We start from the raw sequence: 16030 nt of genomic DNA on the forward strand, positions 1-16030 counted from the left end.
CCCCCCCGCTGTTGTCTTCTCTTCTGACCAAATAAGCTCTGTTTCCTCAGCCTCTCCTCAGAAGTCATGGGCCCCAGCCCGCTAACCACTTTCATTGCCCTCCTCTGGATTCTCTACAACTTGTCTACATCCTTTCTGAGGAGCCCAAAACGGGACACCATACTCCAGACGTGTCCTCACCGATGCAGAATAGAGGGGAATAATCACTTCCCTTGATCTCATAGCAACACCCCTACTAATGCAGCCCAGTATCTGTTTGCCTCTTTGGCAACAAGGGCACATTGACTCATTCAACTTATTTTCCACTGTAACCACCAAGTCCTCTTCTGTAGAGCTGCTACTTGGCCAGTTGGTTCCAAGCCTGTAGCAGTGAATGGGATTAGTAAAGGACTTTGAATGTTTAAATATACAACTAAATATTCTTCTCATCTCTGCCATTTGAGGGTTTTGTCTGCAGCTGAGATGTCATTCTTCAAGAATTTTTCTAAAGGTTTTGCAGTTGAGGGTATCAAGACCAAACACTTTGGAATGGAGGGGAAAGTAGGCAAAAAACTTCAAGGGAGGTATTTCTGAATCGGTATAGTGAAAAGCAAACAAGCAACCTGTTCCCTTCACCTCAAAGATCCAGATATGATCTTGGCTTGATACTTCTCTTTAATCACATTACCCAAATATGCAGATCCAAGTTGAGTTTTTCAGGTTGACTGGGTTATCTTGTATACCTCAGCATCCATGTGAAGGCAGCTAGGCATACAAAATGGGATGAGCACGTATCGTGGTTGCCCAACTGGATGCTGTAGTTAAGTCCAGATGACTAATTTGGCCTTGTAAGTCAACTTCATACCCCAGTTATATAAGGAATTCAGCACTATGAGGGTAGGGATTTTGGACTTTATACTCCAGGCCAACTTTAATTATTTCAATAGCTAGTATAGAATTTCATCAAGGGCCTTAGTGCTCTGCAAAATAGCATGCCCTGGAGCAGCCATGGAGTGACTAAATATCTTATCCATTCCTTCACAGAGGCTAACTGAGGCAGAGGCTACTTTCTAAATGGAAGCATGCATTAAGTTAATGACAGGACTGGGAAGTGAACCCAGGAGTTCATTTCCTGGTCCTACCTGGTCTTAACCATTAGGCAGCTTTTCACTTCTATGAGTGGTAGAAATGAAACATGACTGAGGATCCCAAGCAGGTGTTTCTGCAGCTATAAATTCCTTGAGTTGCTTGTTGAGCACCTCCCTTTTTGAATGCAAGGAAAATGCCCCTCAGACATCCTGGCATGGTGCTTAATCAACCTGTGCTGCCCTATTGCAGGCTGCCTTGTGGCACGATGTTGTCCGTGAACTGCAGAAGGGAGTGAAGCTGCGCAAGGCCACAGAACAGCCACAGCATAACAGTCCTCGAAAAGAGTCTGCCCGCTCCCCCTTTGAGATGCTGGCAGATGACATCCGACACAAAAGGCATACTCTCCAGAAGGTGAAGGTGAGCTGCAGTAGTATAGGTAGAGCTATGATTTTGAAAAGAGGGATTGAGATGATGTGGTATACCATCACATATAACACCATACATTTTTTTTTTCTCCAGCTAAAAGGAAACTAGAAGCTTTACGAATGTACTAAGGGTCCAAGGCTATATTATTCAGTTTTAAGATCAAAGGAAAAAGCAATAAAGTTATTGGAATATGCATTAGTTTCCTACATCACATATTATGTATTTAAAAAAAAAATCACAACCAACTAGACATGGATGTCATTCCATTAGTTCTTTAGCCATCAAAATTAAATGTATGAATCTTTCAGATTCATAGAACAATCTCACTTTCTTGAGCATCTTGACAGTGCATCCAGTACTTCACTGAAAGTTAATTCTGCACCTGAGTTAATGCTCACCTGAGTTAATGTTTCCACACCTGAATTGATGTTTTTAGCTGGAGTTAAAACCAGTATGCAGGGCTGTGAAATAGGAGCTACGTTATCAGAAGTAGCTAACAGCAGAATTGCAGCAGAAAGGATAGCTAGATTAGTGGATCATTGAAAGGGGAGAGAGTATTAACACCTGTGGAATGAAGAGTTTAGATGGAATCGGGGAGATTATGCTGAGCCATTAAGTCACTGCTACCTGAATAGAAATGCTACTGCTGCTGCCAGGCATTTGGTTTTAAACTTTGGGTGGAGCAGGGATCAAAGAGGAGTGCAACTGCTCCACTGCACCTCTTGGATCCACCCCTGGGCAGTAGTCAGGGAGTCAAGTTTGGAGTCTTCTCCTCTAGGTAGCTTGTAACTGCCAAATTTTAATTTAAACCAAATCTACATCCTGTAATTTTCTTCAGGATCTTCTAGGCTCTGAGTATGGGCTAGAGCTCACCTTGAGCTGGAACTTAGTGTATGACCACCTCACTCACTCACTCACTCACTCATTTCAGTGTCAAGAACTTAAACTCGATGCTCCTGAAAGCATTCTAAGTTACTCCATGCAAAGCTGCTTGATGAAACTATCTTTTGCCCACTTTTTCCTTTCATCTCAAACACAAGCCTGTGCGCCAACAGGCTCTTTATGCATCTGATCTCTTTTGAGAAAACGAGGATGCTGCCAATGGTAGTTGTGCATATAAAGTATGTTTCCCTTTGGATCAGTAAAAGCACTTGGTCTTTGTCTGTCTCAAGCAGCAAACACCACACAGCACTCCCTGAATGGGAATTTGGGAAAACTGAGGAGAGTGGAATAAACTCCCAGAGACTCCTGTTGTGCTGATTCAGTCCTTAGTGGCTTCCAAGGCTGCTCATTGTTGGCAAAGATGACTGAGTTCCTTTGGTCTGCAGTGCCACTTGCATTCCGCAGAGTTAGTTAGCAATGATGGTAGGTTTTAAAGGCTGGAATGAGGTGGTATGGCATTGCAGGGGGCACTGAAAGCAGACTCTCCATCTTTTTGGCAAAAGATAAGAAGCAAGTTTGTTTGCAATAAAGAAGAAGGCTTTTCACTCTTTTTAGTGTGGTGTACCATATTTAAAACATCAGCTTTTCTGCCCCTTATTTGCTCATAAAATGAAAGAGATTAACATCCCTGACTGAGCCAGACATGAAGACCCTTACTCCAAGTTCCTTCTAGTCTCTCCCCTTTAAACACTGGGTCTTATTCTGGACTATAACAGAGTTCTACTGTTTAGCCTGGAAAGTTGTAATCTGGAGAAGGAGCCTGAATCCAGCCAGCCCTTCATGCACAGCTTGAAGTGATCAGATGGCACAGTGATGTGGGAACCAAAGAAAGTACTTTGAAAACACTGGTTCTCAACAGTGGGCCACAGAGGTGCTCAAAGTGATCTGAAAGGGTGGGTGTTGGGGGCAGGGTGAGATGCTTTCAGGGGTGTTAGAGTCTGAAGTGTCAGCTGATAAATATTTCCACTGAGGCAGGCAGGATCACTCTGAGATGCCTTGCTACTCTTGTGCCTCCCAAACAAGAAGCAGTTCAGCCATCTTAAAGTGATATTGCAGGCAGACTAATTATCATGTGCTGAGGCAGAACTAATTAGTGAAGGACTGCACCCAGCCTAAAGTAGCCATACTGCTTCCTGCTTAAAGCTGAATGCTGAGCTAGCTGCCTTGCTCCTCTGCTTCTGGTTCCAGAGGTCACAAGGATCTTTTTGCAGTTGTTGGGTGGGGCATGGGATCAAAAATGTTGAGAAGCAATGTTGTGGACTATGCATTGTGGGGACTAGTAATTGGTAGGTGATGGGTCTTGATGTGCAACAGTTAGGGATGATGATGCACTAAAATACAGGTCCACCGTACAGGAGAAAGCTATAATCTATAGTGACTGAATGAACTGACCCAGGGTTCTCCAGCCATTGCCTGTGGGCTACTTGCAATCAGCAGAATTCAGTCCAGAAATATTTCACTGTGACAAAAGTAGGCACTAAGCATTGATACCTCCTGTTAGCTACTGCTCTATCCTCCATTCACTCCTGGTATCTGGAGGCTGCTTTGATCTATTCAATTCAGATATGCCACTCTGAATTTGCAAGGCTGTCCACATCTGTCTCTATCCCACTGTGGTCAGGTTGGCAAACTGAAGGTATAACCAACAGAGGAGGGTCATTGTCAGACTGAGTTATTTAGGGATATACATGGTGTCCTTCCTCACTGCCTCGGCATCCTAGTACTCAGTAGTCCTACCTGCAAGGACAGGTGAATAATATGGAAACATAAAACCCACTGCATTAAAAATTTGGGTTTTATCTTATTTCTGATATCCTCTTCTCATGTCCACACTGGGGTGTTTGCATTGAAGTTAGTAGAGGAAGTGTCCATGCGAGAAGATCCGTATCTTGGCATTCTCCAATGTGAACACTTGACAAAACCCTGAACTGAGTTAGTGCTGTGCTCACCAGCTGTTTCATTTGTAGTTCATCTGTTCAGGAGTTTCTTTTGACTGAGCTGTAAGTGGAGCCATTCTTAGCTTATTGGGCGTGGAAAATGTGCTGAGCTCTGGTTTGCAGCATCCCTTTGGACTGTAATGCAACAATGGTGTCAGGATACATGTCACTTCATAAAACTGCCTGCAGACAGAAAGCCTTCTGGGTTGCTTCTGGGAACCCCTGAAAAGACCCTGTGGAGACTTAAGATTTATGAATAAGCCTCATCAAATTTCTTTTAACACCTTTGATCTTCCTCCTCTTTAAAAAAACAAAACTCCTTGTTTAATCTCACCCCTTGAGCTAAACACTATCTAAAAAAGCCATGAGTGGCCTGTATGGTATTTGGCATGGGATTGGAACTGTTTCCCAATCTCATTTATTTCTGGGGATAAGAAGCCAAGTGAGAAGAAAATGAGCTTTCATCACTTAAATCTCCTTCCTTGCCCTTTCAGATCAACAGTGAGCAAAAGATCAGGAGCTCTGAAGAAAACATAATCCCTCTAAAGCCACCTTTAAAGCCAGTAAGTGACTTAGGATCACAAATAAAGATAAGGAATAAGCAGAAGGATTTCTAAATCAACCAAACTGGTTAAAGCACCACCAACTTAACTACCATTTCAACTTGGGAATGGATAGAATGGCACTTTTCTTCTCTAAGCCAAAATAAAATAGTGGCTAGCCCCAAAAGCCCCTGTTACATGGCAGAAAGAAAGCTACTTAAAATAGTAAAAATGATTGTGGGAGAAGGGAAAGAAGAGAAGACTGCAATAATCCTCCTGTTGTGACTCAAAAGGCTCCTAAAATGTTTCTGTACAACCTTGTTGAGCTCTTCTTAGAGCTGCCAACTTGTGTTGCAAAGGCAAGTTGTCCACAGGAAGGATCCTCATTGGTCAGGTGAGCTCTGATTGATTGATTTCCCAGTGTTGTACTGGAATTGGTATGTGAAATGCAGAGGTGGTATGTACTAAGAATTCTTGGAGGACAGGGGTTCTGCCTGGGTGTGAAGGATATATAGTAATGTACTTGACTTGGCAGAAGGAGGCTTGTTTGGAGCTCCTGGATTCCTCACTTTAATTGCTTTTCTTAGCCCTGTTCCTTGCATTGCAGGTGGTAGAGAGAAAACTGAAGGACCGTTTCCCGCAGGAACCTAGTCAGCATGAGCTGCTCATGATGGAAATAAAACAGCCACACCAGCTTCGGCCATCTCCCACAGCAAGAAATGGAAGTAGGCCCAAAGGTACTACATGGGCACTAGGTCTACAAAGCAGCTTGACTCCTAACAAACCAGCATCAGTTGTGGTGTATGAGTTCAGGGTTTGAGGTGGATGAAGTAAAGGACATGAATGAGTGGCTTTGGCTCCATTGTCAGGTGCACCAGCATGCCACTGTGCAGATGCCTTTAGCTCATGTTACGTGCTAAGGCCAGCTGATTTGGTTGGGGTACCACATCTTTTAGGAGGAAAGTCAGAACATGCATATTCTGCGACTGCAGGCAGCAGATAAGCTATTGCCCATGAATGGTATCTGTGCTGCACCAGAGTGCTCTCATGATGACTAAACTGTAGAGATGCAGGGAGTCTTTTGTGGGGTGGGAGGCAATGCATCTTGTGGCTAGAGTTAAGGAACCAGAGAATGGTTAAGGCTATTGGATGAGTCCTAGCTAATGAGGAGGAGGAAGAGCAGCTGACTGCCAATATTGCACATGTCCTTCAACTTCTGCTGGTCTGGGTTGGGCCTGAACACACACTTTTCCTACCTCCCCCACTCTGCTTGCCAAACAGTCCAGCTTTCTTGCACTGAAACTTGTTTCCGTGTCTTGTTTTGTTTTTTACAGATGCTTCTGTGACACTAAACATCTTTAATTCTCCTTGTGACAGTGGTTTATCTGTTCAAAATGCCAGTACAGGACTTCATGCTCACAAAGCTGAAAACTGGCTGCTGGGTTCTGACCTGCTGGGCCAAGAATTTCAGGTAAGTCTTGAAATGAAACCACAATTTAGAGAGGGTGAAGTGATTCAGGCATCACACTGCAGGTGCATGCACCCTGAAACTTCAGGTTCAAATCTTGAGGCCTTTCTTCCTTCCCAGATGAAGGAATTTAGTTCATTGGAGTCCTCTTGGCTACAGAATTCCAAGCCGTGCTTGACATCACTTTTATAGGGTAGCTGAACTGTAGTCCTTCCTGCTTTTTAAGCAGAGATCTCATAGACTCTCTTGCATGAGTAGGGGCTTCCTTGGCCAAAATTGGAAAATCTTTCTTCTGTTCTCTTCCTTTCACTTGGTCACTATTCTCCATTCTAGAAGTGTTTGCATTTCCTATCACATGGAGTTTATAGTAAAACGGACTGAATAATTTTCTTTAAGTAACTAACTAAACCAATTAAGTTAGTTTCTTCTGCCTGCGGAGCATCTAAGCAAGCACTTTATTTTCAACACATTTTAAATTACTTTTTCTAAACTCATTGGATTTATCACAATTGGTTTAAACATTTGACATGTAAAATTCAAGCTGTATTTAGTCAGTAACCACCTGGAACAAAAATAAAGCTTTAATGTGTAATCGCTTCTGGCACGTACTCTGGCCTGCAAACTGGAAAATTTTCTGTAGGCATCTGTGCTTGAAATACTAATAAGTGTTTGCAGAGCTCCAGTGTAGAGTTGGTAGAGCTCTTTTTGGTTCACTAAGAATTTAAGAAATCATAGGGGAGACTGTTAGAATTGTTAGTGCTGGAATGACATTTTCTCAGTTACTTCATAAGAGCCCGAGTTGTCTCATTCCTTAGCAGGTCTTAGTACACATGCTAATCTCTTCAAATCTGGATTATGCCAAGGTAATTTAACCAAGTAAGGCATGCCTGGGGACACATTTCTGTGCTAGGTATAAAAAAAATTTCATTTATTGTCCACAGGAAGGAGGTTGGCCATTGGAAAATGCCCAGAGAGTGACCTCAGAAAGGTCATCGTCACAGAATTGCAACAGCAGAGGTCAGTGTCTCCTTTGTCACTGCGATCTGAGTGCTGGGGTTAGTGGGTATCTACTTTCCCATGACCATCCTCTGTTTCCAGGGTGGATAAAAATCAACTATTTAAAAAAAAAAAAAAAAAAATCAGATTTTTTTTTCTTTTTAATGAATTGCATTTTTTTTAAGATGCTTTAAAAAAAAAACAAAAAACCCTAAATAAAGATGATTTAAGCTATGTTAAAGCTCAAAGATATCATGGAATAGGGATTATAACTTCCAAATATACTATTTGAGACAATATTGCTGGATAAAGTGTATGAGGGAGAAATTGAACAGTGTGCAAAAAGTCTCGAGGGGAAAAAATTGTTAACCTGTCTTGCTGGGTGGAGCAATGTCACACAAGCACATATTACTGGATCATTGTGGACAACAGAAGAAAGGACTGTCTACAGAAACAACTGAAACATCAGGAAATCCACACACAGCAGAGTACTTGCAAGAAGTAGCAGTAAAAGCTATAACAAACTGTTGGGGGAGGGATTCAAATCTCTAGTATACAGCTTTGTCACAGACAATGCTGCAAATATATCAAAGATGAGAAGAAATCTAGAAGAAAGCCCCAAGCTAATAACATATGGCTACAGCACTCATTTGATGCACCTTTTAGCCAAAGACTTCAGTGCTCCAGAAATAAAGGCTAATGTTGTTGAAATTGCAAAATAACTTCCATAACAACCACTTTGCAGCAGCTGCTCTGAAAAAAAAAACAAAAAACCAGGAGGAGCCAAACTAACTCTCCCACAAGACATGCAATGGAACTCAGTAGTGGACTGTTTTGAGTGATTTATATTGAGAACTGGCCTAATCTGATGACAATTTGTGAATAAAACCATGACTAAATAGATGGAACTGTCATAGCCAATGCTCTCAACATTGAGAAATGTAGAATGTGTGCTGACTATCCTGAAGCCTCTTTCTATAGCCTTGAACAAAGCTCAGAGATATGGCTGTTTTACTGCTGATGCTGTTGAAATTTGGAAGGAAATGAGTGAGACCTCAGAAAAAAGAAATATAATGATGGAGTTAAATTACAGGCACTAAAAAAACAAAATGGAGCAAGCACTATCTCCAGCTCACTTCCTTGGCATTAGTCTCAATACTTGGTACCAGGGTCAATCCCTAACTGTTGAAAGAAGAGGAGTTGGCTATGACATGGGCATCCAGCAATCATCCCTTTATAATACCAGTTACAATAAATTTCAGGGCTAAGGGTGAACCATTCAAGAAATGTTTGCTGATGAGGTTTTAACTGAACTGATGGAAGTCAATTAAGCACCTTAATCCATCAGAGACTATCAAAGTAATAATCCACCCTTTAACAGCAGTAGCTTCTTCTGCAGGTAGCAACATAATATTTTCTTCCTTTGGGCTAATTCATTCTAAATTTGAGAAATCGTTTAAGAACTGAAAAAGGAGGAAAGCTTGTCTTTCTTCTCCAGTTCATGAATAAACAGGAAGAGGAAGGTAAAGAGTGAGCTTGCTGCATAACCCAGTATTTTAAATTTCTCATATTGATCTGTCTGAAATAATCCATTTAATTTTTGTTAAAAACACATTTCACATAATTAAAATAGTTAAAGCTTACAAAATGCATATGCTTGTTTTGTTAAAATAAAATAATTATACATGTTTGTTGAAGAAAAATATCCAAAATACATAAGCTTATTATTTTAGTTTAAATAAAACAATTTAAATGTCATAATTCCGTTTTCTCCTGTAGCTGCAAAATTAATCTGAAAAAAATCAAAATAAATCATCGCTTTAAAATGTATAGGGTGTACCTTTTAAAAATGAAATGTACATCTATTTTTGAGTTGTGAATAATATGTATTAAGGTTATATCAACCAACAAGAATGCACTTTCTGTAGAAAACAGTGATTTAAATTGAGGCTTCCTGACCAGTGATTTAAATCATGATTTAAATTGGTTTGATTTTAAATCAAATCCACCCTGTTTGCTTCCCTACTTTTTTGAGACCATTAGTCTGCTAACGCCACTTGACATGAGTATCTTCTCCACATACACAAAGTTAGAGAGTGTCCTTTGAAAGCCATTCGCACCCCCTCCAACCATTGCATTGGCTGTACAACTTTTACACAAACTGAACTTCCAGTACTAAAAATCCTCCTAGGTTTCCAGTTTCAGAACACAAGGGAGACTTTAGAATGTTTGAGTGAACAGAAAGAAGTGCATCATTTGATTTTTAAAGTAGGATCTTGCTTATAAGCAAAACACCACTGCTGCTTGCATACAAGTCTAATTACAGTATTTTCAATATATTGGGGTGTGGGAAATGTTGTGACCAGGGCTGACAGGGGGCAAATGGAGCAAAGGTTCTCTAGAAATCATGCCTTCAGAAATCAACTTGCAGTTTTTGAACATTTAACCTCATCTAGAGAATACTGAGAAGTTGCCAGATCCTGTCTGCATTTACTTAAAATCCTTAAAATCCTTTTCTTATACCCAGGTTTCTCTGCAGACTGCAAGTTTACTCCCACAGGAATTTCAGTGCCAAGTGACCTCAACACACATAGCTTTCTGAATCCAAACCATCAGCAACCTTCCTGCCAAAGGAGATCGATGTCTATAGGGAGTGCCCTGAAAAGCAAGGAGCATGTAAGTCCCCAACATGGGCCTGCAGCACCAGTTCCAGTCTTTGCTATCACAAGCTAGGAATAAAATGGGTTATTGGTTGTGCTGAGGCTTACAGCTTGATTTATGACACAAAAAGTGACTTATGAAGTAGAACAGGGGAGGGGCAATGGTGCTCCCCAAACTATAATTCAGACTTTTATACTTACTAGGCCTGTGTGAATAGGCAGCTTTTCGATTCAGCTTCAGATGCCAGCGATCCGATTCAGAGCTCCGAATAGGTTTCCTGCTTCAATTCAGCTAAAGCTTCGGAGCCGCTTCAGAGATCCGGCCATAGGGCATAATGGGGAATCAATGAAATATCTATAACTTTGTTGTTTTTTATCTGATTTGGATGAAACTTGCAGAGTTGGTAGCCTCTGTGGAGAGCATGAAGCCTGCCAAAATTGAAGAAGATGGGTGCAGGGGTTTGGGGGAAACTGCACCCCAAATTCTTGAAAGCAAAACTCATGTCACTTGTATGTGTTATATCACAGCAGGGTGAAAACTGCAGGGGTGGTCACCCCTGCTGAGGCCACAGTCTGCCAAGTTTCAAGGAGATAAGTTCAGGGAGAGTCTGGCTTCTGGGGCCCTGCACCTCTGGCTGCTAACAGGCAAAACTTGTGACATAGATGATCCTGTGTGTGTTAAGGCGCAGCGGGGTGAAAACTGCAGGCCTGCTAGCCTCTGCTGTGGTCATGAAGCCTGCCAGCTGTTAAGGAGTAGTGTGCAGGGGGGTTCTGGAGCCTTTCACCCCTAGCTGCTGACAGGCAAAACTCGTGACATGGGTGCTCATGCAACTGACCGTCTCTGTCTTGGGGCAGTTGACTGTCTGCATTGATTCTTTCCTCTCCTTAGTTTGTGGTTTTGTAGGTGTTAATCTTTGCTTGTTAGCTTGTTACATTAGCTAGCTGCTGTGTATTGAGCTGGTCCCAGAGTGAATCATGATTGATTTTTTGGTAACTGGTAACACAGTAGCTTAGCAGTTAGGCCTGCAGTGCTTCCCTCCACAGCACCTGCCCACAGGCACCCAGCTCCGGGGGGCATCGCAGCTGCAGAGGAAAACACCGGGCCCCTGTGCAGCTCATGCAGGCAGGCTCCGGGGGGAGGAAAAAAACCAAAAGATCAGGCTCACTGCTTTTTTTTTTTCCCCCACCCCTTCTGTGAAACCTGCCTTCACAGGCTGCGGCCAGTCTGCCTGCACAGCCCCTAAGCTGCATAGAGCCCAGTGCTTCCCTCTGCGGCTGTAGGGTAGGAAACTAAAACTCCTTGGAGGTGTTTTACTTTGCATTGCCCCAAAGTCATTTGTTGCATCCCAAAGTCATTTAAGGTGCACTATGCCGCCGCCAAATGTGCAAACAGCACCTTTAAAGCAGTGCAAAAGGCATTTAACCCACTTTAAAGCCACTTTAAAGTATCATCTACAAATGCCCAGAAGCCTCTGGTTGTGACAAACCAAAGGATGGTCTTTGCATAGGAATGGGGAGGGTGGGAGGCAGGGAATAGAGATGTTGGTGTTGCATGAAGCTGTAAAGGGTAGTTCTTACAAGGTAATTTGGAGCATGGTTCATCTTTTGCAGAGAATCCTGGCAGAACTGAATTTGAGGAGAGATGCATTAAATGGTTGGGGCAGTTAACGTTCCAGGGTTGTCTCCGTCACTTTGGTGTAAAGTTCAGTTCTGTTTTAAAGTAACTTGATAGCCTCCTGGCACTTTTGCTGATGTGTTAATTCTTAGTTGTTTGCCTAGGAGAGAGAGAATTCTACAAAGTGGCCATTGCCAACTATTACTGATCTGATTGGAACCCGATATGCCATGATGGCATCTGAAATGGAGATTGCTTTCCAAAGATATGGTTGCAGTATATCTTCAAGAGCCAAGGTATGTAGCATTCTCCTTCAGCATACTGTCCTTTTTGAAAGGTCCTTGCTAGGCACCCATGTCTGCATGATGCTTTTGGGTTGGGGTGGGGGAGCCTCCTGTAACAGTTTCCTTCCACAATCTAATTGTGGTATTCATGACCTTGAATCCTCTTCTTTCGTATCACACATGTCCATCTCCAACACTGTTTGTATGCACCCCTACCTTCCTTCCATCTTTTCTGAAGTTGTTGACTGTTAACATTTTTTTTTCTTCTTAACTACTGCAGCTTTGTTTTCCCCATGCTCTAGTCCAGTGGTTCTCAACCTTTTTTTTTTTTTTTTTTTTTTCTCTCTGTACCAGAACCCATTTGTAAACAGTGATGGCCAGCCCTGGCCCAGTGCCCCTCATTCCTGATACAGTGTTTGGGGTGGGGAGGAGGGAGGCAACCAGCCCCTTGCAAGCTGAAACTTTGTTAGCCTGCAAGGGAAAACCCATGGTTTCTCATGGGTTTTTTCTCCTTTAAAGGAGAATTCATTTTTAAAGTTTTGTTTATGACCCTAACATATATTGTTATGACCCACAGGTTGAGAAACGCTGCTCTAGTCCCCTAGGTTTCAGGCCTGTGGTGTAATATCACTTCACATTAGCTGTGTATTCATGTTGATCTGTGTATTCGTGCTGTCCTTTCATTGAATTCAAGAGACTCGGCATCTTCTGTAGGGCTCATAATTCCCTTCAGGATCACATTTAAGTTTGCCCTGACTTATCTTAATTGGCTTGGAATTGTTCTAGTCCATGCTTCAAAGATTGTCTCCATTCTCCTGCTAGCCTTGCCCTGTCCTCCTCACTGGCTACCTTTTATTCTTTTGCACTTTGTTCAGTCAAGAGCCTTCATTACAGCTCTTCCTGCCTGGATCAGCCTCCCCAAGTCTCTGCATTGTAAACACTTCAATTTTTAAATCTTATAGAAAAAACTTCTTGCCTATAGATCATAACTCCTGTGCCTCTGCTATCCTTTATCTGAACTCTGTTTCTCTGTGTAGATCTAAAGCTGTCAGAGGACTGGCTTACATGGAAAATGCTTTGTACTGTCAACATACATAGCTTGCCAAAGTATCTTTCCATTGGCATTCATGGATAATTCTTCTGTCTAGGTCTGTTTCAGTTGCCATAAGCAGATGTTCTTTAAATGGCCTTACAGCTGTCATCTCTGTAGCAGGTAAGCTGGGTATGAAAGGGTTTGGGGTGAAGAGGAAGGGTCAAAAGACTTTGATGAATAATTTAGCTTTCAAACAATTGCAGCAATCTGATAAGAACAGGCTGTTTAGCCCTTTTAAGTTTGCAAACAGAGTGAAGCACTGTTATAACTGTTATGGTTATGGGTGAAGGAAAAATTCATCTTTTAAATACTCTCTAAACTTCTTGACTTCTGAAATTCATGAACAATAACCAAACAAATGTACTACACAAGTAGCATACTTGTTCCCTCTTAGCAATAAGCATCTCTAGTCTGGAGACCAGCCTTGGCCACAAAGGCTGGATTTGAACTTCCTCAGATTCTAAAGTAGAGTTGGAGTGTTGTAGCTGTGATATAGTCCAGTATGGGTATGGAAGATGAGGATTTTTTTGTGTGTGATTTATCTTTTATTGAACTAACTACATATTTGGGAAGGGCGGTTGAACAGGCTTTCAGACTTCCAGTGCCCCTCTTCCAGTCACAACAGTCTCGCACCTTCTACCAAAAAACCCTGATGGTACAATCCAACAGAAGGAGAAAGTGGAACCAATTGTCAACACAAGAGCCACCCTACAGATAGCATGCTAACAACATATGGGAGAATCGGGACAGTACCAATTGGAACAATATCATTAACTGACCTAATGAATGGTGCTTGATACTTGATAGCATTTCCATCAGGTCTCTCAACTACACAGTTGGTCCTCTGTAAGATATCACAAAAAATCCTTGTCCTCAAGGTCTCAGCACAGAACATCACTTGATCTTGCTTCAAATGTTTAGGATCTGCAGCCTGATGAATCATGAATATAGGCTTGTGACCTGCAAAGTGTATAAGGTGTGTCTTGGTCATTTTTAAGATGCATTTTGTTTCGGGCAGATGCAGCCCACTTAAACTGGGGTCATCTGCGGGTGTCAACACTTGGTGACTTGTTTGGCTAGTCATGAGAGAGAAATACTGGATTAGGAATATTGCATATTTGTGGCAAACAGTGAGCATGTCTACAGACTGAAGTTTTGCATGCACCCAGTATAAAGATGTATATTTGTAAACAGAAAGCTAACTACCTCTCTCTGATTGATTGATTGCTAACAGTAAACGAACAGGAAAGTTCTATAATTTGCTTATCTCAGGCTTGATTTGTTATTTAAAAAAAAAAAAACGTTTCTGAGTTTTTATTCTGAGTTTTCTGGGGGTGGGGAGAGGGGGAGAAAAACAACATTCCTGTCTTTGCATGTAACATAAATCTCCTGAACCTTATTTGGGTAATAACACTATGTGTGTGTTTTGGTTCTTTCTTAGTGTTATCTGCTGTGACTGCTGCATCAAGGTACATCTCTCGTGTGACTCCCCTGTGACATATCCACTATTAAACATTTTCTTTCTCCTGCTGTGTCTGTTTTTATATTAGTCTTTAAACTGTTTTCCACCCTGCCTCTAAGCAAATGGAATGAGCTTTTTTCACAAGATTTCAAAACAATAACAGAATCTGTCTATAGACCAAACAGCATGAGACCTCATGGTCCAGTAGATAAAGGACCTAGGGTTAGCCACTAATTTGCTGTGAATTTGAACAAATTGCTTCAGGATTCTTTTTCTCATTACGATGGAGATGATGATACCCCACCCACCTTTTGTAAAGTGCCGGGTAGTCACTGGATAGAGTATTTATTGCAATGAACCTCCCAACCTTTGAACAATGGAAGTGTCCACCTTTTAATGATGTAGTAACAAGCCAGTCATACATTAAGTAAACTCTCACAAAGACATGCTAGCTTTCTTTAAAAAGACATGAAAGAGCCATTCTCTTGATCAGGGATGGGCAAAATATGGCCTGTGGGCTCTGGCCTACAGAGCAGCTTTGTCCAGCCCATGGTGGGTCCCTTGATCCCACCATGGACTTTCCTGCCATCCTCTGGGCACGCAGTGGGGCTGAGACGGCTCTGCAGCTGGACTGCCTTCCTAGGCAGCCCGGGTGGCAGTGGCTTCTTCTGGCTGCTGCCACTGCTGGCCCCAGCCCCACAGATTACAGCTGTGTGAGCTAGTCCCAGCGTGCCCTGTGACTACTCCAGACTTGCCCGTCCAGGCTGAGCAGCAGCAGCAATGGTGGCCAGACAGAAACTGTTGCTCAGCCTGGGGGAAAAGCCACCCCTTCCCCTTGTCGCTGCCAGGCAGTTCTTGGTGCAGCCACCTGGAGCCCACACCATGTCGGGCTGCCCTGAACTTCCATCACTGCTGCCCTGAGGCTGCTCTGCACTGTCTCTGCTCAGTGAGCAGCTCAGAGACGGTGGTAATGGAGACGCAGGGCAGCTTGGCGTGGTGCGGGCTCCAGGTGGCTGCAGTGAGCACCGCCCAGAAGTGGCAAGGGGGAGGAGCTGCTTTTCCCCTGTGCTGAACAGCAGTTTCTGCCTGGCTGCCACCACTTCTGCTGAGCCTAGATGGGCAAGTCCAGAGCAGGTGCAGGACATGCTGGGTCGGGGCTGTGCACGCTAGTAGCCGCTGGTACTGTGGGGCTGGGGCCAGCAGCAGCTGGAAGGAACCACTGCCACTGAGCTGCCTAGAAAGGCAGTCCAGCCACAGAGCTGCCCCAGCACTGCTGTGTGCCCAGGGGCAGCAAGACGTGCCACAGCCAGGCAGTGCAGAGCAGGCACAGGGCAGTGCTGGGGCTGTTGGCAGTGTTGAGGAGACACTGCAGGGCACACAGGTTCTGGGCTGCGGTGGGGCAGAGATGGGTGCTGACTGGCTCAGGGGGGCATGCACAGGGGCTCACATACACACCTCATCATACTCACAACCACACTCTTCCCCCACACACCCGTGTATCTCTGGGGGAGTCCCATGCACTGCTACATGCACCTCC

At 43.2% G+C, this 16030-nt stretch overlaps 1 protein-coding gene across 9 annotated transcripts in view; it reads left to right on the top strand.

The window, feature by feature from the left end:
- LOC102382468 (protein spire homolog 2-like) overlaps nt 1–16030 on the top strand; it is a 32652-nt gene that overhangs the window by 13312 nt on the left and 3310 nt on the right. For 6 of the 9 annotated variants that reach the window (XM_006020125.2, XM_006020128.2, XM_006020130.2 and 3 more), the window contains 9 exons: nt 1318–1485; nt 4868–4936; nt 5523–5652; nt 6250–6386; nt 7325–7400; nt 9907–10055; nt 11819–11950; nt 13087–13151; nt 14473–14500. In XM_006020125.2, coding sequence (XP_006020187.1) covers nt 1318–1485; nt 4868–4936; nt 5523–5652; nt 6250–6386; nt 7325–7400; nt 9907–10055; nt 11819–11950; nt 13087–13151; nt 14473–14500 — 954 coding nt within the window. Of the gene's footprint in view, nt 1–1317; nt 1486–4867; nt 4937–5522; nt 5653–6249; nt 6387–7324; nt 7401–9906; nt 10056–11818; nt 11951–13086; nt 13152–13604; nt 14008–14472; nt 14501–16030 lie in introns of those variants that run through there. The other 3 variants (XR_003093197.1, XM_006020134.2, XM_006020129.2) reach the window with 3 other exon arrangements.

This window comes from Alligator sinensis, unplaced genomic scaffold (assembly GCF_000455745.1).
Source record: "Alligator sinensis unplaced genomic scaffold, ASM45574v1 scaffold343_1, whole genome shotgun sequence".
Classification (NCBI taxonomy): domain Eukaryota; kingdom Metazoa; phylum Chordata; order Crocodylia; family Alligatoridae; genus Alligator; species Alligator sinensis.